The sequence below is a fragment of the Serinus canaria genome, assembly GCF_022539315.1.
Source record: "Serinus canaria isolate serCan28SL12 chromosome 7 unlocalized genomic scaffold, serCan2020 HiC_scaffold_29, whole genome shotgun sequence".
Taxonomy (NCBI): Eukaryota; Metazoa; Chordata; class Aves; order Passeriformes; family Fringillidae; genus Serinus; species Serinus canaria.
Window position 1 is genome coordinate 4,320,219 of NW_026108147.1, and position 26,955 is coordinate 4,347,173.

The 26,955-nt window shown below is 55.0% G+C and overlaps 1 protein-coding gene across 2 annotated transcripts in view; it reads left to right on the plus strand.

Annotated features, from left to right (window-relative positions):
- The first annotated feature begins 280 nt into the window (after window positions 1-280).
- Window positions 281-26,955, plus strand: part of SH3BP4 (SH3 domain binding protein 4) — a 35,209-nt gene continuing 8,534 nt past the window's right edge. For both annotated transcript variants that reach the window (XM_050987591.1, XM_050987592.1), the window contains exons 1-3: window positions 281-332; window positions 21,847-22,043; window positions 24,581-26,934. In XM_050987591.1, the coding sequence (XP_050843548.1) occupies window positions 21,926-22,043; window positions 24,581-26,934 (2,472 nt within the window). In that variant the 5' untranslated portion in view covers window positions 281-332; window positions 21,847-21,925. The remainder of the gene's footprint in view (window positions 333-21,846; window positions 22,044-24,580; window positions 26,935-26,955) is intronic.

The following is a 26,955-nucleotide window of genomic DNA, read 5'->3' on the forward strand; positions in this document are numbered from 1 at the left end:
AGGTTTGAGTGTGATCACCAGGAGTGTGCCCGCCGCGAGTGTGCCCGCGCTCACACCGGGCAGGGCGGGCGCGGCTCGCACCCCCTCCCCGCACAAGGACCCATTCCCATTCCCCCTTCCCGGTTTTCCCCTCCTTCTCCCCTCCCCACGTGTTTTACACGAGCATCTCCCCCACCCCCCCCACCATTCCCCTCCCCACCCCTCCCGGTCCCGCCCTCCGGCAGGGCCACGCCCCTGCCACGCCCCGTGACGTCACGTGGGCGGGCGCGCGCGGCCCGTGCCGGCGGAGGCGCGCCCGGAGCGCAGCGGGGCCGGGGTCGGAGCGGGCGCAGGTGAGAGCCGGGAGCGGGGCGAGCCCGGGGGCTGCCGGCGGCGAGAGCGGCTCCCCGCGGGCTCCCGGGGCCGCCGGGGAAAAGTTTGTGGCGGCGGCGGCGGGAGGGCGGCGGTAGCGGTGGCGGAGGGTCGGGGCTGAGGCGGCGGCGGAGCGCGGGGAGGCGGCCGGGGAGAGCGAGAGCGCGAGTGCTTGTGTGTGTGTGACACCACGAGTGACACCGGGAGTGTGCTTGTGGCCGTGTGTAAAGTGTGTGTGTGAGACTGTGTACAAGTGTCGCGTGTCCGCGTGTGGCAGTGTGACACTGTGCGTGTGTGACACTCTGAGTGTCCTCCGTGGGGCTGTCACTGTGTGTGTGTGTGACACTCTGAGTGTCCTCCGTGGGGCTGTCACTGTGTGTGTGTGTGTGACACTCTGAGTGTCCTCCGTGGGGCTGTCACTGTGTGTGCGTGTGTGACACACTGAGTGTCCTCCGTGGGGCTGTCACTGTGTGTGTGTGTGTGACACTCAGTGTCCTCCGTGGGGCTGTCACTGTGTGTGTGTGTGTGACACTCAGTGTCCTCCGTGGGGCTGTCACTGTGTGTGTGTGACACTCTGAGTGTCCTCCGTGGGGCTGTCACTGTGTGTGTGTGTGTGACACTCTGAGTGTCCTCCGTGAGGCTGTCACTGTGTGTGTGTGTGAGACACTCAGTGTCCTCCGTGGGGCTGTCACTGTGTGTGTGTGTGTGGCACTCTCAGTGTCCTCCGTGGGGCTGTCACTCTGTGTGTGTGCCCTGTTGGTGTCCGAGTGTGTGACTGTGTCGTGTGTCCTGGGTGACTGTGGGTGCCACATGTCCCCTGCGTGTGTGACTGTGTCCCTGTGTGTCCCCGTGTGTGTCTCTGTGTCTGTGTCCCCGTGTGTGCAGCGTGTCCCCTGTGCGTGTGGCCGCCTTTCGTGCTCGGTGTTCGTGTCCCCGCGCTGTGTCCCCGCTGCCATGTGCCGTGTCAGGCTGTAAGAATGGCCGTGACACGCGTGGCTCCGTGTCCCCGTTCCTGTGCCGGGGCTGCCGTGGGGCTGCACCCCCGTTGTCCCCCGGCTCCCGCTGGCACTGCCTGGAGTGGGTGGGCACGGTGGGCACGGCTGCCCGGGCTGTCACCCTGCCGCTGTCACCGGACGTGTCCCTCAGCCAGCGCTCCCGGTCCTCATCGGCACCGCCGGGACGCTCCGGGGAGCTCGGGGCTGCTCCGAGCCGCACTCCAGCGGCTGTGCCTGGCCTGCCTTTCCCAGGAGGGCTTTCCCAGCTCACCCAGGGCTCGCTGCCCTCTCTGCTCCCCGCTGGCTGCCCGGGGGTGCTGCGGGAGCCGGCGGTGCTGCGGGAGCCGCGGATGCTGCGGGAGCCGCGGATGCTGCGGGAGCCGCGGATGCTGCGGGAGCCGGGGGTGCTGCGGGAGCCGGGGTGCTGCCAGGGCTCGGTTTTCCAGCTGTTGCTGCCGGGCCGGTGCCGGGTGGGAGAGGTGGAGTTGTGCGGGTGTGCGGTGTGCTGCAGCCTCGGGCTCCCGGGAGCGCCGATTTCCTGGGATCTCTGCCTGCTCAGGAGGAAGTGGGTGTTGCTTAGGCTCTGTGTAACTTTGGGACAGTGTGGACTGTGAGGTTGTTCTGGGCACAAATTAAACCACGTGGCGTCAAAGCCCCCAAATCCAGAGGAGCTGTGGGATGTGGGATCAGGTGGATGCAAATTCCCAGCTCCGGGATGCCCATCACTGCCTTCCTCCCCTCTCCAGCCTGTCCTCGCTGGCTAATGCTCCCTGAGATTTGCAATGATTAACTTTTGGCTGTTAATTAATATGTACATTACAAGTTAATAGTGCTGAGTGGAGCAGCAGCTTGGGCAGGAGTTGGAGTGGGGGCTGTGTGGTGTTGACAGCTGTGTCTGGATGCTGAGGCTCTGGAATAAGGATCCATCCTTGGTTTCCTCCTTCCTGGCTGCACCAGCCGGATGCTTAAATTTGCCTTAAAGTAGAAAAAAATTCTTGGTAATGAGAATAACATCCACCTGGGATGGCTTGTAGGTCTGACAGGGGTCAGGAGTGGGTTTGGCAGTTGGGTTAATGCTTGGGCTTGAAGCTTTCAGAGAGCTTTTCCAGCCTAAATAATTCGGGGCTCCCCGGAATGTTCATGTCTCCTCCTGGCTCTTGCTCCTGCACAGCTGTGTTGGTACCAGACCCTGCAGAGGGGACAGCAGCTCTGGTGGCAGCTCTGCTCTCCTCTTATGCCTTTTTCTTCTTTCTCTTCTGCCTTTTCCTTCTTCTTCTTCTCTCCTTTTCTCTGGAGCAGCTCACCCTGACGAGCTGGGGCTGCCCCATCCCTGAAGTGTCGGATGGGGCTTGGAGCAGCCCTGCTCTGGTGGAAGGTGTCCCTGTCCATGAGGTGAACTTCAAGGTCCCTTCCAACCCAAACCATCCATGATTCCCTCAGCTTTCCAGGGTGTCCATGTTCTTCCCACAGCGAGTTTCACCCCCCCGGTCACTCACAGCAAAAGAATTCCCACTTTTCTCACGACCCCCTCATCCCACGGACCCGCAGAGCGCATCCCCTCCTGCCTGGGGAATTTTGCAGGCAGAGATGCCAGCTTTCCATGGCTCTGTATGTCCAAAATAACCCCGTTCAGGCTGTGGAAGGGAATGTGCTTTTCAAAAATAGCAGCTTGGTTACTTTTAATCAACCAGAGCCGGAGCAGCGTGGAGCGATTGCAGCCGGCGCTCGACATCCTAATTATGTTTGCCTTTTAATGAGAGGAAAACTATTTGCCAAGCTAAAATATTTATTTTAGCCTGGTGGGGTTGCTCTCAAGAGCTTGTGTGGATGGTAAGGAGGTGGTTTAGACACTGTGTGTGTTTTCTTGTTGTTTTTTTTTTTAATGGGAAAAGCATTTAAATGTGGCAAGAGGCTTTTTGTGGCTGGAGCTGTCTGTGCAGGGGAGTTTGCATCCTCCTCAGTCTCCGTGTTTCCAGGGGGTCTGAGGGCTGTGTCCCCTCCTGGCTCCCTGGGTGGATTTCTGCTGGCAGCTGGCACAGGAGGGAATGCAAATGCCCTCACCTCGGGTTTGGCACCTGCCTCTTCTTTCCTGCCCCAAATCCCTCCCGACAGCACCTGAGCTTTGCGGGCAGGAGGTGCTGAGAGTAGGATGGGTTTTTATGGAATCATGGAATTTCCTGAGCTGGGAGAAACCCACAGGGACTGTCCAGTCCAACCCCTGGCCCTGCACAGACCCCCCAACAATCCCACCCTGTCCATCCCTGAGAGCATTGTTCAAACCCTCCTGGAGCTCTGGCAGCCTCAGGGCTGTGCCCATTCCCTGGGGAGCCTGGGCAGTGCCCAGCACCCTCTGGGGGAAGAGCCTTTGCCTAAAATCCAACCTAAACCCCCTCTGGCACAGCTCCAGCCATTCCCTTGGGTGCTGTCTCTGTCACAGGGAGCAGGGGATGGCACCACCCAGGAAAGTTTTGTAGCCAATGTTGACTTCCCTAGTGACCAGTGATGAGTCAGCTTTGAAACAAGGGATCAACCCACTGGGAAATGTGTTTCTGCTTATTAACTGGGATATCTTATTTACTGGGATATCTTATTTACTGGAATATCTTAGCAACTGGATAGGATATCTCTGCTCTGGAGCCAGGCTGGGAGAGCTGGGGGTGCTCACCTGGAGAGGAGAAGCTCCAGGGAGAGCTCAGAGCTCCTGGCAGGGCCTGGAGAGGGACAGGGGAGAAGGGATGGAGGGACAGGACACAGGGAATGGCTCCCACTACCAGAGGGCAGGGCTGGATGGGATATTGGGAATTGTGAATTGTTCCCTGGGAGGTGCTGGCACAGTTTTTAGAGCAGCTGTGGCTGCCCCTGGATCCCTGGCAGTGCCCAAGGCCAGGCTGGACAGGGCTTGGAGCAGCCTGGGATGGTGGAAGGTGTCCCTGCCCGTGGTAGGGGGTGGAATGAGATGAGCTTTGAGGTCCCTTCCTACCCAAACCATCCTGGGGTTCTCTGATGGCTGCTGCAGGGTGTGGGTGCTGCTGGGGCTCCCTGCCCTCTGGACAGTGCCCTGCCAGGATGCAGTGCCTTTCTCCACTGCCAGCACCAGCTCAGGACCCTTCCAAGCCTCTCCCTAAGATTTGCAGGGCGAGTTTAAAAGCACAGAATGCCTTCCCCATGGCTTCCCTCAGCAGGAGCTGCTGCCCTGGGCTCCCTCCTGGCCAGCATTAACCCTGCCCAGGGCTTGGGCACAGGGCTGGCATTGTCTGGGGGCCTTGGCAGTGCTGTGCCAGCCTTGGCTGGGGCAGGAGCACGTGGCTGTGCTGGTGCTGGCACAGGGAAGATCCCTCTGATGGAGCTGGGAAGCAGAGAAGGGGCAGGAGAAACCCTGGGCTGCTCCTGGTGGAGGTGGTGGGGCTGAGCCCTGTCCCTAGAGCAGCTGAAGGGCTGCTGTCACCCTTTGGGGACACCAGGGCAGCTTGGCTGGTAATTAATTAAGAGGCTGCAGGGTTTGCTGCATTCAGGAGGATTTGCAGCCCCAGGTGCCTCTGTGGCCCTCAATAATGTTTGGGGTTTGGGGAAGGGGGAAAAGGAGAAGGCTCTTGCAGGACCTGCAGTTTTGGCATGTGCATGTGCTGACAAGTCCCTCTGCTTCCCAAAAACAGGATTTGCTCCCAGCAGCTCAGAGCTGGTTTTTAGTGCTCAAGTGATGCCCCAGTTCCAGCAACACCACAACCATCCACACTGAAGGATAATTTTTGAGGGTACCTGCGGCTTCTCCCCCCTCTTTGTGCTCCTCCTTGCAGCCTGGGCTCCTTCATTTCTCCTGGTGGTCCTTGGAGTGATTTCTGTGTGTTTGTGTTCCTGTGAGCTCCTAAAGAAAAGTGTGGGAGGCTGGATGGGGATGTGTGGGGTGGCTCACAGCAGCAGGGAATGCAGGAATGCCCGTGGAATCCCTCTGCTGCCTCAGGGGGGCTGCAGGTCCAGGTGTTTCCCAGGGAAAAATCAGTTCTTCATGGATCAAAGAGCAGACCATAAAACTTCCATAAAACCAAAACTTACATAAACCATAAAACTTGTGCCCCTGGATTGGATTTTCGCCCCTCTGCTGGGAAGTTGGCATTTTGGCTGGGTTGCATGTTTTTGGGGAGGAATCAGTGTGCCACCAGCAGCATTTCCTGGCTTTAATCCCAACCTTTGGTGGCCAGGCTGTGCCCCTCCACCCCTTGAGCCCATGGGAAATTTCTGGTTTTATCCTGCTGGTTCCTTGTGGATTTGTGCAGGGGGTTATTTTCAGTGCCAGGAGGCAGCTGCTCCCATTCCCAGTCCCATTCCCATTCCCATTCCCAGCTGGCAGATCAATGGCAGAGTCATGCTCTCCCTCATTCCTCAGCTCCTGGGGCTAGAGAAGAGTTCCTGCTTTGTCCTGCTCCACCCAGGAGAGAGCTTGTGTCAAAGCCAGCTGTGGGAAGTTGGCACATCCCATCTCCTGTTTGCAGGATCACCACAGAATCCCAGCCTGGTTTGGCTGGAAGGGACCTTAAATCTCCTCCCATCCCACCCCCTTCCAATGGGCAGGGACTTCCCCAATTCCTGCCTAATTACCCAATTTCTTTCAGTTTGGGAGGATAAATTGATAGCCTCAAACCTCTGTAGGTGAAAATACAAAGGTGGAAGGAGACAAACTTATTCTGTGATTGCTCTGGTGTTTGTTCAAAATGAAAGAGAGTTGGTTTAGATGGGATATCAGGAAGGAATTCTTCCCTGTGAGGTGCTGGCACAGTTTTCCCAGAGAAGCTGTGGCTGCCCCTGGATCCCTGGCAGTGCCCAAGGCCAGGTTGGATGGGGCTTGGAGCAGCCTGGGATGGTGGGAGGTGTCCCTGCTATGGCAGGGGTGGGATGGGATGGGCTTTAATGTCCCTTCCAACCCAAACCATTCTGGGACTGGGTGATTTTTCATCTTTTTCATCATCTGGCTGCTTTTGTGTAGATTGGAGGGGTGGTGGTGCACATCTGGCTTGCAGTCCTGTTAGGTGATGGGGAAAACTTTAATAATAATAATAATAATAATAATAATAATAATAATAATAATAATAATAATAATAATAATAATAATAATGTTATGAAAGCCCTTTCCTTTTCACTGCTCATTCTCTGGAGTTGCTTCCTCTCCTGCCGCATGGGAGGGTCGCCCTGAGGACCATCCCATCATTTTTGAGAGAGGAAATCAGTGCCAGGGAGCCAAACCAGATATTTTCTAGCTGAGTCCAGAAAATCTTGACCCAGCAGAGACTCCTGGCTCTGCTCTGGGCTCCTGGGGCTGCCTGGCTCAGCTCATCCCCTGCTTCCCTCTCTCTGGGGGTAGATCCAGCTGCTGCCCTTCTCCTGCCCTGCCTGGCCACTCTGCCTGGATCAAAGGCTTTAGGTCATTCCCATAAAGTGTTCCAGGTCGTTTTTTGGGGGGGCAGGGCCAGCGTGGTGTGTGGCCTCCTTTGAACAACGCCGGCTGTTTCCTTAGGAACAGGGAGAAAAAGGCTTTTTTGGAGTTGAACAATGGGAGAGGAGCAGGGCAGGAGGTGTTTTATGGGCACTGCTGCTGGGAGCTGTGATCCCAAGGGTCTTTTCCACCCTAAGTTATGGATCTGGGATAAGTCCAAGAGTGGGTTTGGTTGGAGGTCCAATCAGGGGCTGCACTGGGTGCAGCATCCCTCGTTTTGTTGGTGTGGTGGAGGAAGTTCAAGTTATCCACCTAAAAACACCTGCACAGGTCAAGCATGGAGAAAGGGAGCAGGGAAAAGCCCCAGGAACTGGAGTGATGGATGCAGTGTCCCCCAGGGAGTTGAGCCCAAAGCCTCCCCAGTCTCACACACCCCTGGCACCGAGAGCGCTTCAGCCTGGCCGTGTCTGGTGTGCAATCCCCAATTCCTGCCTCATTCCTGCTGCTGCTCCCTCCTCCTGCCTCACATCCGTTCCCAGAGCAGCTGGGGGAGCTCTGCTGGGTCCCTCAGAGCAGAGGCTGCCACGGCTAAAATTAAACAAAGAGAAACTTCCCATTTTTCTGCCAGCGCTCCGGCTTCCGGAAAATGGCAGCGCTGGAGGCAGGCGACCAGAACAGAACAAAACCAAACAAAACAGGGCCAGAGAAAAAAACCTCCTCACCTCAGAGGCATTTCCTTGCTTTCTTTCCCCCCCTCTCCAGCCTCTCTCCCTCCCCATCCTGGCTGCTCCATTGAAAACCTGCCATCAGATTAGGGCTCCCGGGGTGGGGTTGCTCTGGGAAGCGTTTCCCAGGCTCTGCTCTCTGCCCCAAACCCCCTCCCTGCTGATTTTGCCATGAACATCCTCACTGGGGGTTTTTGGCTGTGTGTGGCCCCACCTTTGGGGCAGGTTGAGCTGTTGGAATCCTTGAGGAAGTGTAGGGAATGGTCCTTGCAAAGGATGAGGTTGGGGGGTAGGGAAAAAAAAGAGATGCTTGAGTGCAACCTGAAAAAAAAAAGAGATCTGTGAGTCCATCCCACAAAAGCAGGACCTGTGTGGGTGTATCCTGCAAAAAAAAAAAAAGGAGGAGGAGGTAGGGGTGCATCCCAAAGAAAGGAGGAGGTGGGGAGTGCATCCTGCAAAAGAGGAGGAGGGGATGCATGAGTGCTTCCCAGAGAAAAGCTGGAGGGGCAGATGTGTGGGTAGATCCAGGATAAAAAGAGTTGTGCATCCCACAGAAGGAGAAGGGTTTGTGTGGGTGTGTCCTGGAAAAAAGAGGAGCTGGGTGAGTGAGTCCCATAAAAAAAAAAAAAGGATGAGGAGATGAGGGTATCCCCCAAAATGGGGTGATGTGAGTAAATCCCACAGAAGAGGGGAAGCAGATGGGGGTGCATCCCAGAAAATGAAAGAGAAGATGCCCAAGTGCATCCCAGAAAAGGGAAGGAGGAGAGGAGAGGGGTACTTGCCACAGCTTGTCCTCCCTTGCTCCAGCTCCTCCTTCCCTGTGGCTGCAGGTTCCTTGGATCAGGAGTGGTACCTCTGCAGGGATTGCTCAGGTGGGACAGGTGGGTTTTTTGGGGAAAGGGGAGGAGAACCTGGCATCCCCAGCACTGGGATGGGTTATTTTGGGGGTTATTTTTCGACCCCAGCTTCCTAGAAAGAATCTCTTTTCCAGCAGCTGAGCTTATCAGGGAGTGAGAGCACAAAGCTTTCCTGGAGTCTTTGGAAGTGTTTTCCTTGGTTTTGTGGGAATGGACCATGGAGAAGGTGTTTGTTATCCCTGGAGGGTGGCAATTAGCAAAGCAGAGCCCCTGTGCTGCCAGTGCTGCCCTTGACCAGCTCAAAATTCCAAGAGTAGCCTGGGAAGGATGCTCTGGGCTGTGATGCCCTCCTCCCCTGCCTGGCTCCTCACATCCTGCCAAAGAGGTGAAGTTTTGGGGGGTTTGGGGTTGTTTTTTCCCCCTGGGGGTTGTTGGAGCCAGCCAGTGCTGCAGAGGAGCAGCTGGGTGCCCTCAGTGCTCCCAAGTCATTTTTTTCCATCTCTCCTGCTGCTCCTGAGCTGTGGCCCCCTGCTCCCCAGGGAGAGCTGCCTGAAAATTAATGGCTGCTGAAAAATGCTTTAATTAACTCAATTAGCCAGATGGTCCATCTGGGCCCCTGCAGAGCCTGCTGAGATCCCTGGAATGAGGTGGCAGCAGCTCCACCCCGGGGATGGGAAGGACACAGGGACTCATCCAGACCCCTGTGGGATGTGCTGTGCTCTCCAGAGCATCCCTGCTCCTGGACCTGCCCTGGGAGGTGTTTGTCCAGGGCATGGAGTGGCAGGACAAGGGGGAATTGCTTTGAACTCACAGGTTTAGAGGGCAGGAATGGATGGGATATTGGGAAGGGATTGTTCCCTGGGAAGGTGGGCAGGCCCTGGCACCCAGAGCAGCTGTGGCTGCCCCTACATGCCTGGAAGTGTCCAAGGAGAGGTTGGATGGGGCTTGGATAAACCTGGGACAGTGCAGAGGTGTCCCTGCCATGGGAATGAGATGGCTTTGAGGTGTTTCCAGCCCAGAGCATTCCGTGGCTGTGCAGCTGGACATCCCTGCAGCTCCTGCCAGGGCAGAGCAGGAGCTCCTGAAACATCCAAAACAACCAGGACAGGGCCAGGCATGGAAAGAGTGAGCAGAGGGAAGCCCTGCAGGCTGTTTGAGCAGAGGAATGCGGGGCCTGGAGCAGGGATTTGGGAAGGGGGAGTGTTTAACCCCATGTGTGCTCTGTGACTGTTCCATCCCAGGCTCTGCTCCCTGTGCTGGGCTCTGAACACATCCTGAGGGAAGCTGGTTCTCCTGGCTGGGATGGGAACCTGAGTGCTGCCAGGTGGAGATGAATCCTTGAGGCAGAAGGCAGGAATGTGTGTCCTGGAGGGTTTGGATGCCACTGGAAAACGGTGCAGGGAAACTGAGGCACGGCGTTTCTCCATGGGGAGGTTAAACCGTGCAGTGCCTGCAGTGGTGGTGCCCATGTCTCCAAAAATGGGCTCTCAAATCATCCCAAAAGGGCTCCTGGTGGGGGTGGGGAAATGAATCCATGTGGGAATTTTTGCTGTTGGGCCTCATTTTTCAGAGGTTGTGATGCTGCATCAGGTGCTCCCCTGGCTTGGGCAGGGCAGGTGTTCTGGGAAAGGGCAGGTAATTCCTGCTTGGAGGAATGGAGCTCGTGGAAGTGGGATACAAGGTAATCCCCAGCTCCAAAACTGTGCACAGTCCCAGCATCTCCCTGATCCCTTTCCTCTTCTGTGCACGGGAATCATTTGGAAGCAGAGGTCCGAGCCTGTCCATGGAAATCCCACGCTCCACAGTGCTGCCAACACTTCTGCTTCACTTTTTTTGCCTTTCACCAGAAAATCCTCATCCCCCTTCCTCCACAAAAAAAAAAAAAAAAAAAAAAAAAGTGAGTAATGCTGGAGAAATTTGGGATGAGGCCCAGCAAACGATCGGATATCCGGCTAAGCAGGGCTCTGACTTTTGGACTGAAAGCTCCCAAATGAATAAATGCAGCAGGAGGAATGGCAGATTTTGAAGGATTATGTTTTTCTGGTGGTGCTCTGTTTTATCTCTCACTAAATCTTCACTCTGTGAAATTTGGGAATGGCTTTTTTTCCTATTTTTCCTTTTTTAATCGCCTCAATATCTTTGTTTTATGCTCAGTAATAACACATTTCCCCTCGTCCTGGTAAAAGCAGAGCTGATGGTATTTAAAAATAATACTGGTGCCAGTTGTCTTGTGATGCACATCATGTGTTCTGGCTGTAAATGTTGTTTACTTGGATCATGCATGGCCAAAAAAAAAGCTGAATTCACTGCAAAAGTGGCTTGTTGGGAGGCTAAAGTGCCAGTGGATGTTGCCCTGAGGAAGAATGGGTGGTGGTGACTGTCTCCCTCTTGGTTTTTCTTTCCTCCTTCTGGACCCTGCTGAAAAAGTTCCCATTTTTTTTCTCCTGTTGATTGAGTACTTAAGTCATTCTTCTAAATATAAATCTCTCCTGATGCGTCAGCTGTGCCTGGGATTTCACTTCTTTTATGTGGCACTTCAAGCAAGTTTTAATTAAAAATAAAAAAAAATTAAAAAAAATTAAAAAAAAAAGAAGAAGAAAGGTCCATCTGCATTGGTTTGATATTTAGGGAGTTTTTTCCCTCATCAGGAGCGTGTCTAATTCCAGCCTGACCCTGCAAAGTCCTGCAGGCTGCATGTGGCCATCAGCTGGTTGTGCTGCAGAGCATCCTCAGCTCCTGCAAAGTTCTTGCTGTGTCCTGCTTGGAATCAGGGAATGGTTTGGCTTGGAAGGGGCCTAAAAGCTCACCTCATGGCAGGGCAGGGACACCTTATACTATCCCAGGTTCTCCAAGCCCCATCCAGCCTGGCCTTGGATCCAGGGGCAGACACAGCTTCTCTGGGCAACCTCTGCCAGGGCTTCCTCACCCTCACAGGGAACAATTCCTGCCCAGTATCCCATCTCTGTCACTTTAAAGCCATTCCTGTCCCTCCAGGCCCTTGTAAATCATCTCCCATTCCCTGGAATTCCAGGTCTTTTCCTCAGGGGGGCTTTCAGTCAGTGCTGCTTCTCCTGGCAGGGCTGTCCCATCACTGCCACCAACATCTGCTGGCTGTGACCAGCAGTGAGATGTGGAAGAGCTCCATCCTAACAGGGGAAAAAAAAAATCTGGGATGTTGGTGTTGCTGTGGAAGGTGCTGAGAGCAGGAGGTGTTGTCTGGGCAGGTGGGTGGAGGTGCCATGGATTTGTCTCCTGCTGCTGCCTGCAGCCCCATGCTTTGGGTCTGGAAATGAAAAACTCATCTCTGTGCTTGTCAGAGCAGGGCTGGTGGTGGGGCTGGAGTTGTTCTCCACGGGAACCCACAAATGGAAGGGGTTCTGTGCTGCTCACAGGGAATGTCCCTGAGCATGTGGGGCTTTTTAACCTCAGCTTAGCCCTTGCTTCTTGAAAAGACTCTTGCAGAGAGTTGTCTTGTTCTTTTAGAGGCAGAGGACAAGCTTTGGGCTCTGCTGTATCCCCGTGTGGCTCTCAGTGGCTTTGTCTTGTTTCCTCTAATTTGGGCACTTGGTTGGCCCCAAACCACCCCTTATCACAGCTGATAACACTTCACCCCTCATTCAAGCTCCAAAATTCAGCTCTGGGCTGTCTTACAGGTGGGAATTGAGCAACCTGGTCTGGTGGAAGGTTTGTTTGCCCGTGGATGGGCAAAGAAGGGGTTTGAGGTCCCCTTCCAAACCCAAACCCTTCTGGGATTCTGTGAAATATCAGTGGGAATTTCTGGGATTCTGTGAAATCTCAGTGGGAATAAATGGAGCACGTGGCTCTGGGGCTCCTCTTGGGCAAGGAGAAGCCAGGGCAGCTCTGTCTCCTTCCAAACTTACCTGGAGGTGACTTCTTGGGGAATAACTTGTCCTCTGGAGCTGTTCCCTCTGTGGTGGCTCGAGCTGTCCCTTTTTTAAGGGATGCTCCTGTGCCTGATGCCCACGTGGGAGGTGCAGAGTTGTAGAAATGACTCCACTCAAGAAATAAAGCTCTGCCTTGAGCAGGCAACAGCCTGCCGTGGCTCTAGGATGACTTTCAGGTATCATTTCAATTTTGCCTGGTGTCTGATGCTGCAAAAAAAAGTGTTTGAGATTCAACCCTGCTCCGTCCAGCAAGGACAGTAATTTCCAGCCAAGGTTTTTGCCAGATCTGCAGAAATTACTATTTTTGCGCCAAAGCATCTTGCTGAATGAGGGGCATCTATCCCCAAAATGTTGTGCCAGGGGATGTGTCCTGGCCCAGAGAGGCAGCTTTGCCATCACACACGGTGGGGGCTGCAGGGAGGGGACTTTGGCTCTCTTTGGTTAATCCCCACAGGGCCTCCCGTGTTCTCAAGCTGACTGCAAAGCTGCAGCTCAAAGTTCGTGCCTTTGTTTGCAGACAAAGCCTGCCCATAAACATTTGGGGCTTAAAAGTGATGAAATTGGTTTCTTATCAGCCATCTGACCCATGGTGATGGGACTGAGCAGCTCTTAAACAACAAAACCCCGGAGCTCTGACAGGTGGGGGTGGGTGGTGTTGTTTTGGGGTTTTTTCCCCTTTCATGGCACTCCTGATGCTGTGGAAAACGCTTGGAGCCACTGCTTGGATGCTGTCTGACCTCCCTCACCCCCGGGCTGAGTTAATTTGCAGGTTGCAGGGAGTCTCTGTGCAGTCTGCTGGGCTTTAATTTCGGGGTAATTAATTAAACAAGCAGGCGTGGCGTTTGCTCCTGTGTTGCATAAACAGCAGCCGGTTCTGGTGCATCTCAGGCACCCTCCTGGCTGGTGCAGGTAGGTGTCTGCACCTGGAAAGCTCATTCCCACCTCTGGAGAAGCTCCAAGCTAAATTGAAGCGAGGATTTGTGCTGCTGAAAACCACCTGAAATGAGCCACGTGGTGTTTGTGTCCATGGAATGGGTGTGGTGCCCAAAGCGTGCTCTGGATGGAGGCTGGAACACGTCCTGGGATGGGGCTGCAGGTGAGGTCAAACCTGAGATGTCCTAATCCAGGCTCTGGTTGGTTTAGATCAGATATTAAGAAGAAATTCTTCCCTGAGAGGGTGGCAAGGCCTTGGCACAGGGTGCCCAGAGGAGCTGTGGTTGCCCCTGGATCCCTGGAAGTGTCCAATGCCAAGGTGGATGGGGCTTGGAGCAATCGGACAGTGGGAGGTGTCCCTGCCCATGAGACAAACTTTAAGGTCCTTTCCAAGCCAAACCATTCCATGGTTCTCTGATCTGTCCCCACATCCTCTTCCTACTTGCACCATCACCTGGGAGTTTGCTCTCCAGGTATCCCTGCCCTCTTTCTGACATGGAAAGAAATCCCTGGGTTGTGAGACTGGGTCAAGCATGGAGCATCCCATGATGCAACCAACCCCCATCTTTCCTTCCCAGGAGAAGACCATCAGCTCCAGTGAAGGGTTAAGCTGCTTCAACCCAGGTGTCCCTGGCAGTCTGGTTTGGGAATGTTTACCAAAGAGGAGCTTAAAAAACCCTGCAGTTTTGAGGGAATTCTTTGCAATGTGCTGATCCTGTTTGTTTCTGCTCAAAGAGAGGAAAGAAAGGAAGGTTTTTGGCTCTCATCAGCATTTTCAGCATAGCTGAGGGTGTCCTGTAATCCAGCAGCAGATCAGTGATGGATTAATCAGGAAGGTGTGCTAGAAAATGAAACCGAGGGGGTGGGTTTGCCCCAGCTTGAACCAGTTCTTGGAACCCAGAGAGGTTTCATTCATCATTGCTTGGTGTCCAGGTGGCAGGCTGGGAACAAAACCCCTTGTTTTTCCCAAAAATGGACCTCCTGCCTGAGGACACCTGGAGATGGATCAGTCTTGGGGGAGAACTTGGGCTGGGAGAGCAGCGTGGAGTCATCTGGGAGCTGCCTCGTCTCTGGTGGTCTGCAGCTCATCTCTGGAGCTTTGTGCTGTCCTCTCTGCACCAGCTGTGGGGGCAGCCTGTCCAGCCAGCAGCACGAGTGACTTGCTTGTGCCTGCCCTTCTCTGGTCACGGTGGTGGGACTGGTTTTCCAGCCAGGAACGAGGAGGACACGTGGCACTGCAGCAGCTCCTCTTGTCAGGCAAGGGCAGAATCACTGAAGGGTGATGGGGACAGGGCTCTGAAGTGTCCGTGCAGTTAAAGCTCTGTCATCATGTCCTCCTGGGAAAGCTCAGCAGTTCAGGGACTTTGGGTTTTGACAGCTCTTGATGGCCAAATTAGCATCCAAATTATCCGAGGAAGGTGCTGGGACTGCGGGAGCTGCTCCAGGATTTTCTCAATTTGTGCCTTTTGCCTTCAAGCTCCCGTGGATCTGGTTGGTTTGAGATGGGGAGGAGGGGCTGAGTGCCCCCCCTCGGGTGTCATGAGAAGGTTCTTGCAGCACCCTCAGAGGTGGGAAGCTGTTTCCCCTCCTTTGGACTTCCAGGGTTTCCTTTACTCTGCTCTTTGTGGGTGTTGGCCTGAGATCTCCTGGGTGACCGTGGTGTCTGTGTGCATTGTCCTGGTGATTCTGGCAGGCTCTTCTCTTTAAAAGTGGCTCTGGAAATCTGAGTTTCACTTCTCCTCCACCACCAATTCCCTGTGTGAGCTTGGGCTGTTGCCTGATCCAGTTCAAGTCTGAGTTTCCCTGCTTTGAGAGACGTTTGGTCCATGCTTTTGGCCCTAAGCATCCCTCAGGGACAGTCTTGCTTTGGCTGTTGGCCAAACTCTTGGGCTTGTGAAGGACTTTGGAGGGGCTGTGAGGGCTTGGAGGAGGACAGTTCTCTCCTGGACTCCTGTTCCATCCAAGGGTTTTAAAGCTTGAGTTTATGGCTTTTGTGTTTAACTCCTCTGGGAGCACAGCACTGGATGTGACTTTGGGGTTTCATGGCTTTGTTGGTGCCCATGGGATTTGTCTGGATTAAACTCCCTGCCCTGCCAGAGGAGCATCCATCCAGATAAAAAGCCAGAACACCTTGTGGGGTCCTTTTCCACAGGGGGGAAGTGTGTGGAGTAAGGGCCAGCGTTGGGTTGTGTCATAGCCATGAGGGAGGTCCTGAAGGTGAAGAACTCACAGGGCAAAACCAAGTCCCTAAATCAGATTGTTTGCTAAAATTTGGAGGTTTTTGTCACTCTGGGGCTTTTTACAGCCAGAACCAGGACTGATATGAGGGCTGGTGGACATCAGATGGGATTCTGTTCCTGGTGGAGAGGAGTTTCCCATTGCCTTCCAGCCCATCAGTGTCCTTGCTGTAGGACACTGTGGAGACAAAAATGTCTGTGGGTTCAGGGAAGGACTGGCCAAGCCCTCCCCTGGGCAGGAGGTCCAGGCGAGGCTGCAGAATGGTCCTGTTGAGGTCTCCTTTGCTCTCACTGCCTCACCAAGAGATGCTGGGGCAGGCAGCACCTCTGGGTTTTTACCTGGCTCTGCGGAATGCAGGGATCTGCTCTTGGGAGCGCCGCGCTCTCCGTGCCAGGATTCAGCAGCATCCCTTGCACCGAGGACCATCCCACTGGTGACATCCCTCTGCCTTGGTTTTTGTGGGAATACCAGAGGTGCTGGCTGGTCTTGCAGCCCGTGGCAGTGTTGAAGCCATGGGAGCAGGTCCAGCTTTCTTTGCTTCCCCGTGTTATCAGGACGGGCGTGCGTGTCGTGGTTTTGTCGCTGTGGGGCGGCAGGACCTGGGCTGTTGTCCCAAGAAAAGCTCTTTGGTGGCCCTATGAACCTCACAGGTGTTCCTGCCCTGTGCAGAACCTCCAGCACTTTCCTTTAGAGGTTCTTTAAACCTCTGCCACGCCGGCACTTTTCCAGGGATTTGGGGTGGGCTTTGAGGTTGCAGCGTGCCTGCACTTCCAGGAGCCTCCTCTGCCATGGAGTGCTGGGCAGCAGCAGGAGGCCCTGCAGGGAAATCTCCCTTTTCCCACCCTCAAGACTAATTTATATTTGAGTCTCATGCAGCTGGGGATGGATATCCAGGGGGATATCCCTCGTGCTCCAGAGTGGCTGCTCTAAAGGGAAGCTCTCCCGTCCTTGCTGCTTTGCCTGTGAAGGATGACATCCCTGGCAGGGAGGATGTGATGGACACCAGGCACCAGCAGCACACACAGCCAAAACTGCCTTCATTCCCCTCCCTTCTCCATCAGCCTGGCCATGCTTGGCTTGCCCTTGCCTGGCAGCAGGAGCTGAGCCAAGCTGGAGCTCCAGGGCAGGATTTTTCCACGGCAGGGAGCAGAGGGCACGGGCTCTGCTTGCCTTGGGTGCAGCCATTCCCACATCCCGTGGTGGGAATGGGCTCCAAAGCAAAGCCCTGGGACGTGAGGGTGCTGCAGGAGGGGTGGGAGGTCCTGATGCTTCCACAAGTCCCTTCTTGTTTGCTGGGAAGGGGACTAAAGGAGCTGTGTGTTGTGTTCCTGGCAGCTCCTGGCAGGCTCGTGCTGGGACGGACGTGTGAGTTCACACCAGGCTGTTCCCTCTGGTACAAAGAGCTGTGTTTGGTGTTGTCTTTAGGGGTGGTTTTATCTTTGCTTGGCTTGGGTGGGTTTTTTTTTTTTTCTTTTTCTTTGGAAGATGAAAGCGTCGGCTTGGCAAAAGCAAGCAGTGAGGGAGGAGGAGGAGGAGATAAGAGAGAGGCAGCGGGGTCAGGAATCACTGGGCATGGCTGGCATCGTGCTTGGGCCAGCCCTCTGAGGGGAAAATACCAACAGCAGCCACCTCTTCCCCACCCATCCCCTCCAGCAAGGCTCATGGAAAAGACCTGGATCACTGGGAGATGAGCCACAATGACATCAGTCTGTTCCTTGCCACCAGCAGCTTCCAAAGGCATCCCAGCCTTGCAGGAGGCTGCAGAGGACCTGGGTGGGGCTGTGCTGATGTGTTTAAATTGGATTTACCTTGCCAGTTTCGAGGACTTTGTGCTTTTTCACCTGCCTTGAAGAGCTGTCAGTACAAGCATGGGATAAGGAGGGAATTCTGAGGGGGTGGGATCCTTTTCCACTGGGGGGAAGTGTGTGGAGCAAGGGCCAGCATTGGGTTGTGTCATAGCCAAGAGGGAGATCCTGAAGGTGAAGAACTCACAGGGCAAAACCAAGTCCCTAAATCAGATTGTTTGCTAAAATTTGGAGGTTTTGGTCACTCTGGGGCTTTTTACAGTTTTTTTTTTTGTAGGCCATTGCACCTTGCAGTGGGTTGGTGTCATCTGGCACTCCCTGAGCAGCTCCCTCAGGGCTGGGGTGTCCCCAGGGTGTGCAGGAGATCTGATCTGATCTGATCATCTCCCCTCTTCTGCATCTGCCCCCATGGATTTGAGTTCCTGGGGGTTTTGTGACTGATAAAAGCAACCTTTGCAGTAAATTCATGGTGTGGGACAAGTGTTGTGGGGAGCGCTGTGGCTCTGGGACACGAATTCCTCCCTAGGAAAAGTTGAAATTTGCTCATGGCCAAGCAAAGCCGACTGTTTTTAAAAGAAACCTCCAAAAACACTTCTGTGTTTCTAGGAGAGCCAGAGGAACTTGACTTTGGAGAAAGAAAAAGCAAATTAAAAGCCATAAAGCAGCAAGTGCCTGGAGTTGATCTTGGCTCTGCTGTGGGGAGAGGATGATGAGGGATTGATTGGAAGCTTTTTTTTTCCCCTCAATTTTCAATTTGTGGCCAAGGGTAGGGTGGGAGATTTCTCTTGTGCTTGCACCACAATCTTGAGAGACTTCCAATGGATTTTCCAGGGAAAGCAGGGTGGTCATGGCAGAGTTGACCAGTCCTGTGTCCTGGTGGCTCCTGTTCCTTGTGCTTCCCACGGACACAGAGTGCCCTGCTGGGATGGACCCTGCAGCTCCATCCCAAGAGGGAGGGCTGGAAATGAGGGATGGGCAGGGATGTGCACAGCTCCCTTTGCTGCTGGCAGCTCCTTGGCTGCCCCTGCAAGGACCTGGCTCCATCTCCAGCCCTGCTGGTGCTTGGTACCACCCAGCCCTGCCAGCCCTCCTGGCTCTTATCAGCCCAAATTCCTGGCAGCCAGAGGTTTCCCCTCACTGAGGGCTCCTCTCCCACCTGCACCACATCAGTGCTTGTTGGAGAGGACCTTCCCTTGGCCAGCAGCAGGTCCTGCTTCCCACCCACCCTCGGGCTGGGCACTTGGTTAAAACCACTCCCGTGGGTTTATTGTTGCATTGCTTTGCTCCAGGACGTGGGTTTGGGCTTTTTCCCAGGATTTGTCCCTGTGCAGCATGGCTGGGTGCCCGTGGTGTGTCTTGGATAGCTCAGTGTCCAGCCAGAGGTGGGTCCATGCCATAATCCCATCAGGAATGATGGCTGGAGCTGGGCAGGACAGGGCCCTGCTGTGCCTGCAGTTAGGATAAGTCCCTGCATTTCTGGGATAAATTGTTCCAGACGTTTTGCAGAAGTTGTTCTGAACCTTCTGCATGCCAGGAAATGTTGCAGCTGCGTGTTCAGGTGCTGCAGGAAAAAGTTTGGTTTCGTTTTTAGTGCAGTTTTAGTAAGTGTGGTATTTTTAGCAGATGTGACACTGTCACCAGCCCCAGACCTGCTGCTGCTTCATGCCTGGGGGGACCTGAGGGAGCAGCTGGAGCTGTGTCAGGGGATGTTCAGGTTGGATTTTAGGAAAAGCTTCTCCCCCCAGAGGGTGCTGGGGCACTGACCAGGCTCCCCAGGGAAGGTTAAATCCAGGGGCAGCACCATCCATGCCAGGAAGCTGTGAGGATGCACCCATGGAAATCTGCTCACCAGGGCTTCCCTAAAGCTTTCTCCAGCTCCCAGCAAAGCCTGCTTAGGATTTGGGAAAGAAAGATGTCACCTCTGTGGGGCCCTGATGCAGGCAGCTGGATTTGTTGGGATGGGGGGAGCAGGCAGCAGGTCCCCCTGGCTCGTAGGGCTGGATTTGACCCTGCAGCATTCCCTGTCCCTCACAGGAGGGAAAAACCAGCGTGAAAAGCAGGTGTGGGTGCCTTCGAGGAGCTGCTGGCGCTGTCAGGGTGTGCTCTGGTCGCCCACTGGTTTCCTTCCCCCCACCATTCCTTTCGGATGCTGTTTGTGCCTTTGGGTAAACAGATGGGGCTGGGTTTTTCCCTGCTCTATATTTAACCCCAGGCTAAATTTAAAGCGCTTTCAGAGGAGTTTGCAGACCATTGTCTCGGTGATTTCTAAACAATTCTTGCCCCTTCCACCCTTTGTTTCCCCCCACTTATCCCTTTTATCCTGGCACAGCCCGGATTTGAGGCTTTGCTGGTGACCTCTGCAGTCAGAAGCATTTTGGGTCCATCCCCAGCTCCAAAACGGGGCTCCCATCCCAAACCCAGCCTTGGGGGGAGCCTGGCCCCCATCCCTCAGTGTGTGTGTGCATCCCTGCATCCAGGAGGGACAGACAGACCCAGGGTGCTGCTGTCAGGAGAGGAAATACCTTTCCATTATCCCTCATTTGTGTGCAGATTCCCACTGCCTTTTGAGGCCTCAGGGTTCCATGCAGAGGGGATTTTTCCAGCTGTTTCTCCACACAGCCACATCTGTCAGAGACCTTTAGCAGGAAGCTTCCCATCTCCTTATATAAATAGAGGAGGAGGGGGGAGCATCCCTGCAAATTCCAGGCTTGTGGATCCCTCAGTGAGAGCTGTCAGGGCTGTAGCTGCCATAATTAATATAAAATTCATTTGATGCTGGACCAGCAGGCAGGTGTTTCAAACCATATTTGTGGCTTACACTTGGGGTTTTTTTCCTACTTTGTGCAGTGCTGCCCAAAATTCCAAGGGGGAATTTTGGGATGCTGCAGCGGTTTGATTTTATTTTTTTTTAAACAAGAATTGCCAAAATCCATGAAGTGTGGGGTCTCTAGAGGGAGGCACTGTGTGGTTGGGCTCTTTCCACACCTCCTGGAAAAGCTGCAATTCCAAATGGCATCAATGGCTGGAACTGGGTGGATGGTGAATGGTGAGCGTCCTTCCTCCCTGCTGGAGGTTATTCCTGCTTATTCCTGCTTATTCCTGCTTATTCCTTTGTCCTGCCCCTGGCAGCAGCTCCAAGTCCCCTTTCTTACCTGTCCCAGCTCTGATAAGCTCAGCCTTGACTCAAAGCCTGGTTTCCCTGTGTTTATTCCCAGCAGGACCCGACAGGAGGGGAGGCTCTCCTCCAAGGGGAAATGTTTGCACACAACTTCTCCCTTCCCTTTTCTGGCTCTGTGCATCCCTTCCAGCCAGCCACATTCCTGGCATACCAGCCCTGGGGATGGCTTGGGAAGCATTTCAAGCAGGCTGGACTATCTCCTGCTTAGGCTCTCCCCTGCAAATTTCCTCTTGTTGCATTCCAGAAAAGGGCACCAAATCCTTCAGGACTTGCTGCTCCCTCTCACAGTGCCTGAGGAGACATCAGCTCTGTATTCCCACCTAAGGAATTTGGGTCTGGCTGTTATTTTCTGTTGGATTTCATTTTCAAGCAGAGGGAGGGAAAGAAAAAAAAAATGCATGGGAGGGGGAGATAGGAAGAGCAGCATTAGGAGTGGGTGAAAATCCCTTTGTAAAACAAGGGATTTGCATATAACTTCTAATTAAAACTTTTATGGTTAAGACCTGCTGGTGTTTTGCAGCCAGGCTGGAGTTTTGTGGCAGCTCTGAGGGAGCAGGAGGCAGGGGCTGAATCCAGAATTTCCAGGATGATCCCAGCCACACCGGACAGCGCTCCTGCTCCCCTGGTGCAAACCTGGAGTAGCAACTCGTGGCTCAGGCTGTGCTCCAGACGTGCCTTCAGCCTTCCCTGCTTGTCCTGGCCCATCTGGCCACTGTCCCAGCTCCAGAGGACACGGGTGACGTCAGGGGAGCTCTTGCCCATGCTTGCATCAGCCACGACGTTGGTGGTCGGAGTGTCCTGTGGGAACGGGCTCCTTTTCCTCTCAGCTCCACTGGGCTGATGCAGCTTCTCTTCCATAGGGGCTCTGGAAGTGTTCCTGCAAGTGCTTCTGGAAAAAAAGAGGGAAATTTTTATTTTTCCTTATTTTTTTTTCCTTTATTTTACTTGCATTCAGTTCAGGAAGGGACGTTGCTCTGCCTGGTTGGCCGGGTGAGGGGAGAGACACGGAGAGCAAGTGGGAAGAGCCAGTCCCCATCCAAGGAAGTGCTGCAGTGGGAGAGAGGGATGTGAACAGGGAAAAAGCCCAATCCTGTGGGTCTTTGTGCTCTCACAGCAGCCTGATGCTGGGTGGTTTCATAATTGTGTTACAGCAACCTGCCAGTGCTTGGGAAGTGGGGAGAAGGACCAATTTACAGTCCTGGGAGCAGAGTATTCCCAAAAAACTCCTAAAGGCCAGAGGGCTGCTTCCATGCTGTGTCCAGCATGGTGCAGGACCAGGCTCCCCAGGGGTTTTAGGCAGTGCTGTGGTTCCTGGAGCATCCAGCTTGTGTTCCATGATGGGTTAAGGAGGGCAGGGCAGGCTCTCCTGTATCTAGGTGCCGTGGGGGCCCCTGGAGCCTTTCTAACAGCCTGGCCTTTGTCTCTATCCCCCAGGCTGGTTCCCCGAGGTGACACCAAGGTCCCCATCGCCGGCAGAGGGACCATGGCCATGTAGTGCCCGCCGGGAGCGGAGATGGCAGCGCAGAGGATCCGGGCGGCCAACTCGGGAGGGCTCCCGCGCTGCAGGTCCGAGGGCACCCTCATCGACCTGGGCGAGGGCTTCGCTGAGAGCGCGCTCTGCGACGTCAAAGGTGCCTGGCCATCACCCCCTCCTCACTCCCCAACCCTGGGAAGGCTTGAAAGGTGCCTGGGCATCACTCCCTCCTCACTCCGTGCCCATCCCCACCCCCTGGGAAGGCTCAAAAGGTGCCTCGGCATCCCCCCCACCCCTCCTCATTCCATCCCCATACTCTGGGAGGGCTCAAAAGGTGCCTGGGCATCACCCGCTCCTCACTCTGTGCCCATCCCTACCCCCTGGGAGGGCCTGAAAGGTTCCTGGCCATCCCCCCCTACTCACTCCAGGCCCATCCCCACCCCCTGGGAGGGCTAGAAAGGTGCCTGGCCATCCCCCCTTCCTCACTCCATCCCCTGGGAGGGCTCAAAGGGTGCCTGGGCATCACCCCCTCCTCACTCCCCAACCCTGGGAAGGCTTGAAAGGCATCACTCCCTCCTCATTCCATCCCCATCCCCTGGGAGGGCTCAAAAGGTGCCTGGGCATCCCCCCCTCCTGACTCCATCCCCACCTCCTGGGAGGGCCCAAAGGGTGCCTGGGCATCCCCCCCTCCTCACTCCATCCCCTGGGAGGGTTCAAAGGGTGCCTGGCCAGACTCCCCTCACCACTCCGTGCCCATCCCCACCCCCTGGGAGGGCCCAAAAGGTGCCTGGTCAGCCCCCCCTCCTCACTCCATCCCCTGGGAGGGCTCAAAAGGTGCCAGGGCATCCCCTCCTCCTCATTCCATCCCCTGGGAGGGCTCAAAAGGTGCCTGGCCATCACCCCCTCCTCACTCTATCTCCATCCCCATCCCCTGGGAGGGCTCGAAAGGTGCCTGGGCATCCCCCCCTCCTCACTCCAGGCCCACCTGCAGGTTGCTCCTCCAATAATCTATTTTTTTCTTTTTCACCTTTTATTGCTTTTTCCCCCTGCTGTGTTTTCCTTTTATGCTGTGTTACCCAGCATAAAAGCCATGGTCAGGTGGGAGGGGAATTGCTGCTCCCCTGGCAGGAGAGAATTCCAAGGAAAAACTCCAGGTGGAAGCTGGAGAGCGCTGAGGGCCTTGAAAGTAAACACACACAAAGGAGATTGTTTTTGCAGGTGTAGCACCTGAACATCAAACACTTGCTGCAAATTAGATGGGTTTTAATGCAAAACTAGGAATTGCTCCTCTTCTCCAAGGGGTTTCAGCACATCCCTGTTAACCCCTGCATGCCCAGCTGGAGGGACAAGGAACAGCCACTTGCCTGTCTGATCTGACACCAGAAATGCTCCATCCTGCAGCGTGACTGGGTTAACAGCAGCTTCCAACCTAGCAGGCTGCCAAAAGAATTCCAGTTTGGAGTTTCTGTGCAGTTTCCCACTGGATGAACGTCCCCACACCTTTGCCTGCTGGCAGAGGAGCTGTTCAGGATGTGTACAAAACTCTTCTCCTTGGAATGCTCAACCCCCCAGGCTATATTTAAAGGGCTCTCTTTGCTCAGCTGTATCTTCCCTTGCCTTGTTTTTATTGTGGGTGAGAAGTGCTGCCAGCCCTGAGTGGAGACTGCAGGGATGTGCATTCTCAGCTCCCATCCCTTTGTCTCTGGGATTTTAAGGGCTTCCTGTGTTTTCTAAACTCCCTTTTCCTCCCACAGAGCTCTGTTGAAGCAGGTGCTGTCCCAGTTCCCTTGCAGCTCCCTGTTGGTGAAAATCCAGCTTTCCTTGTTTCCTTCAGACTCTCTGGGGAGACAGCACTCATTTAACCATTGATGGAACATCATCTGCAGCTTGTTCTTAGCTCTTTTTACAGAAACACGTCCTGAAAATGAGAGCAAAGCCAATAAATAGGCTGGCAGTGTAGGCTCAACCCAGCCTGGATGTAAATTGGGATCCCCTGGCAGAAAAATCTTGCACTGGCACTTCTTTGGGGGGGTTGGAGCTGCTGCCAGGACCAGACCAGCAGTGTGGGAGGGAGGTGTGGGATTCTGTGAGGATTCAAAGTGGGTAACCTTCAGAACCACAGGATGGTTTGGTCTGGGAGAGACCTGAAAGCAGGGACAGCTTCCCCTAGCCCAGGTTACTCCAAACCCCATCCAACCTGGCCTGGAACACTTCCAGGGATTCAGGGGCAGCCACAGCTTCTCTGGACATATTTCACATGTGCAGGAGAAGGGTTACAGCAGAGCAGGAGGGCTTTTAGCCTATAGGGAGAGTTGTCTTGGGTTTGGATGAACCCTTTAGGGAAGAGAGGTGTGAATGTACCAGAAATAGTGGAGTTTTCTTGTAAAAATCTTATGGAGAAAAATACCTGCAGGCTTGAGAGCTTGCCCAGGGAATCAGTGGAGCTGCAAGTGTTCAGAAAACACATAGATGTGGCACTTGGGGACATGGCTTAGTGGTGGACCTGGCAGTGCTGGGTTAATGGTTGGACTTGATGGTCTTGGAGGCCTTTTCCAGCTTTAATGGTTCAGTGATCCCAAAACTACCTTCATCACTTAAAACAGCATGGAATGGTGACCTGGAATAAAGGCTTCCAAGTCAGTGGTGGCTCTGCTGAGCACCTCTCACACTGCTGTCTCCTCCTTGCCTCTGCAGTGCCTTCTCCCAGTGCCTTGCTGGTGGACAACCCCACGTCCTTCGGGAACGCCAAGGAAGTCGTAGCCATCAAGGACTACTGCCCCACAAATTTCACCACCCTGAAGTTCTCCAAGGGGGACCACCTGTACGTGCTGGACACGTCGGGAGGGGAGTGGTGGTACGCCCACAACACCACGGAGATGGGCTACATCCCCTCCTCCTACGTGCAGCCCGTCAGCCACCGCAACTCCTCCCTGACCGACAGCGGCGTGATCGACAACCTGCTGGAGAGCCCCGACGAGGCCGTCAAGGAGTTGGACCTGCTCGGGGAGTGGACTGATGTGAAGAGAAACTCTGCCAAATCCTACCACAACAACCCCTTCCTGAACGGGGTGCAGACCAACCCGTTCCTGAACGGCAATTCGCAAGCAGCGGACAAAGAGTCCGACTCCAGCGTGGCCGTGGATTTGTTGCTCTTCGACACGGCGGCTCCCACGGCGGCTCTCCCCGGTTCGGCCGCCAACAGCAGCCTGGGGAACCTTTTTGATGAGTTTCCCTCCACAAACAGGCTGGATGTGGAGCAGCCCGTGAGGAGGGACAACCCCTTCTTCCGAAGCAAACGCTCCTACAGCTTGTCCGAGCTGTCTGTCCTCCAGGCCAAGTCGGACGCGCCGGCGTCGTCGGGTTTCTTCAGCGGTTTGAAGTCTCCCACCCCTGAGCAGTTCCAGAGCAGGGAGGATTTTAGGACAGCCTGGCTGAACCACAGGAAGCTGGCTCGGTCTTGCCACGACTTGGATTTGCTTGGCCAAAATCCCGGCTGGGGCCAGACGCAGCCGGTGGAGACCAACATCGTGTGCAAGCTGGACAGCTCCGGCGGGGCCGTGCAGCTGCCAGACACCAACATCAGCATCCACGTGCCCGAGGGCCACGTGTGCCCCGGGGAGACGCAGCAGATCTCCATGAAGGCCATGCTGGACCCGCCGCTGGAGCTGAACAGCGACAAGTGCAGCACCATCAGCCCCGTGCTGCAGATCAAACTCAGCAACATGGAGGTGAAGACCTTCATCATCCTGGAGATGAAAGTGTCGGCGGAGGTCAAGAACGATGCTGTGAGCAAGGGCCTGGTGGGGCTGCAGTGCCTGCGCAGTGACATGAAGGAGGGGCCCTACACGCCGATGCAGCTGAGCTATTCCTACGGGGACACCATCCAGGTGCAGCTGGAGAACCTGGAGCCCTGCATGTACATCGCGGCCGTGGCGCAGGGCCAGAACATCCTCTACCCTTACACCGTGTGGGATTACATCAGCAAGAAGATCACGGTGGGCGTCTACGGCCCCAAGCACATCCACCCTTCCTTCAAGACCGTGGTGGCCATGTTCGGCCACGAGTGCGCCCCCAAGACCCTGCTGGTCAACGAGGTCACCAGGCAGTGCCACAGCCCGGCTCCCGTCGCCCTGCAGCTCTGGGGGAAGCACCAGTTTGCCCTGTCCCGGCCCCAGGACCTCAAGCTCTGCATGTTCTCCAACATGACCAACTACGAGGTGAAGGCCAGCGAGCAAGCCAAGATCGTGCGGGGCTTCCAGATGAAGCTGGGCAAGGTCAGCCGCCTCATCTTCCCGATCGCCTCCCACGATCCCAACGAGCTGTCGGACTTCACGCTCAGGATACAGGTCAAGGATGACCAGGATGCCATTCTCACCCAGTTCTGCGTCCAGACGCCGCAGCCGCCGCCAAAGAGCGCCATCAAACCCACAGGGCAGAGGCGGTTCCTGAAGAAGAACGAGGTGGGGAAGATCATCCTCTCCCCCCTGGCTGCCACTGCCAAGTATCCGGTTTTTCAGGACCGGCCGGTGTTGAGCCTCAAGTACGGGAAGCTGCTGAAGACGGTGGTGAGGCAGAGCAAGAACCACTACTTGCTGGAGTACAAGAAGGGAGACGTCATAGCCCTCCTCAGTGAGGAGAAGATCAGGTTGAAAGGCCAGCTGTGGACCAAGGAGTGGTACATTGGCTACTATCAGGGCAAAGTCGGCCTCGTGCACACCAAAAACGTGCTGGTGGTGGGGAAGGTCAAACCCAGCTACTTCTCTGGGCCGGATCTCACCACCAGCCTGTTGCTGGAGCAGATCCTGAGGCCCTGCAAGTTCCTGACCTACATCTACGCCTCGGTGAGGACTCTGCTGATGGAGAACCTCAACAGCTGGCGCTCCTTCGCTGACGCCCTGGGCTACCTGAACTTGCCGCTCACCTTCTTCTGCCGGGCGGAGCTGGACAGCGAGCCGGAGAGAGTGGCCTCTGTCCTGGAGAAGCTGAAGGAAGACTGCAACAGCGTGGAGAACAAGGAGAGGAAATCCTTCCAGAAGGAGCTGATGACGGTGAGTCTGAGGCCTGGCGAA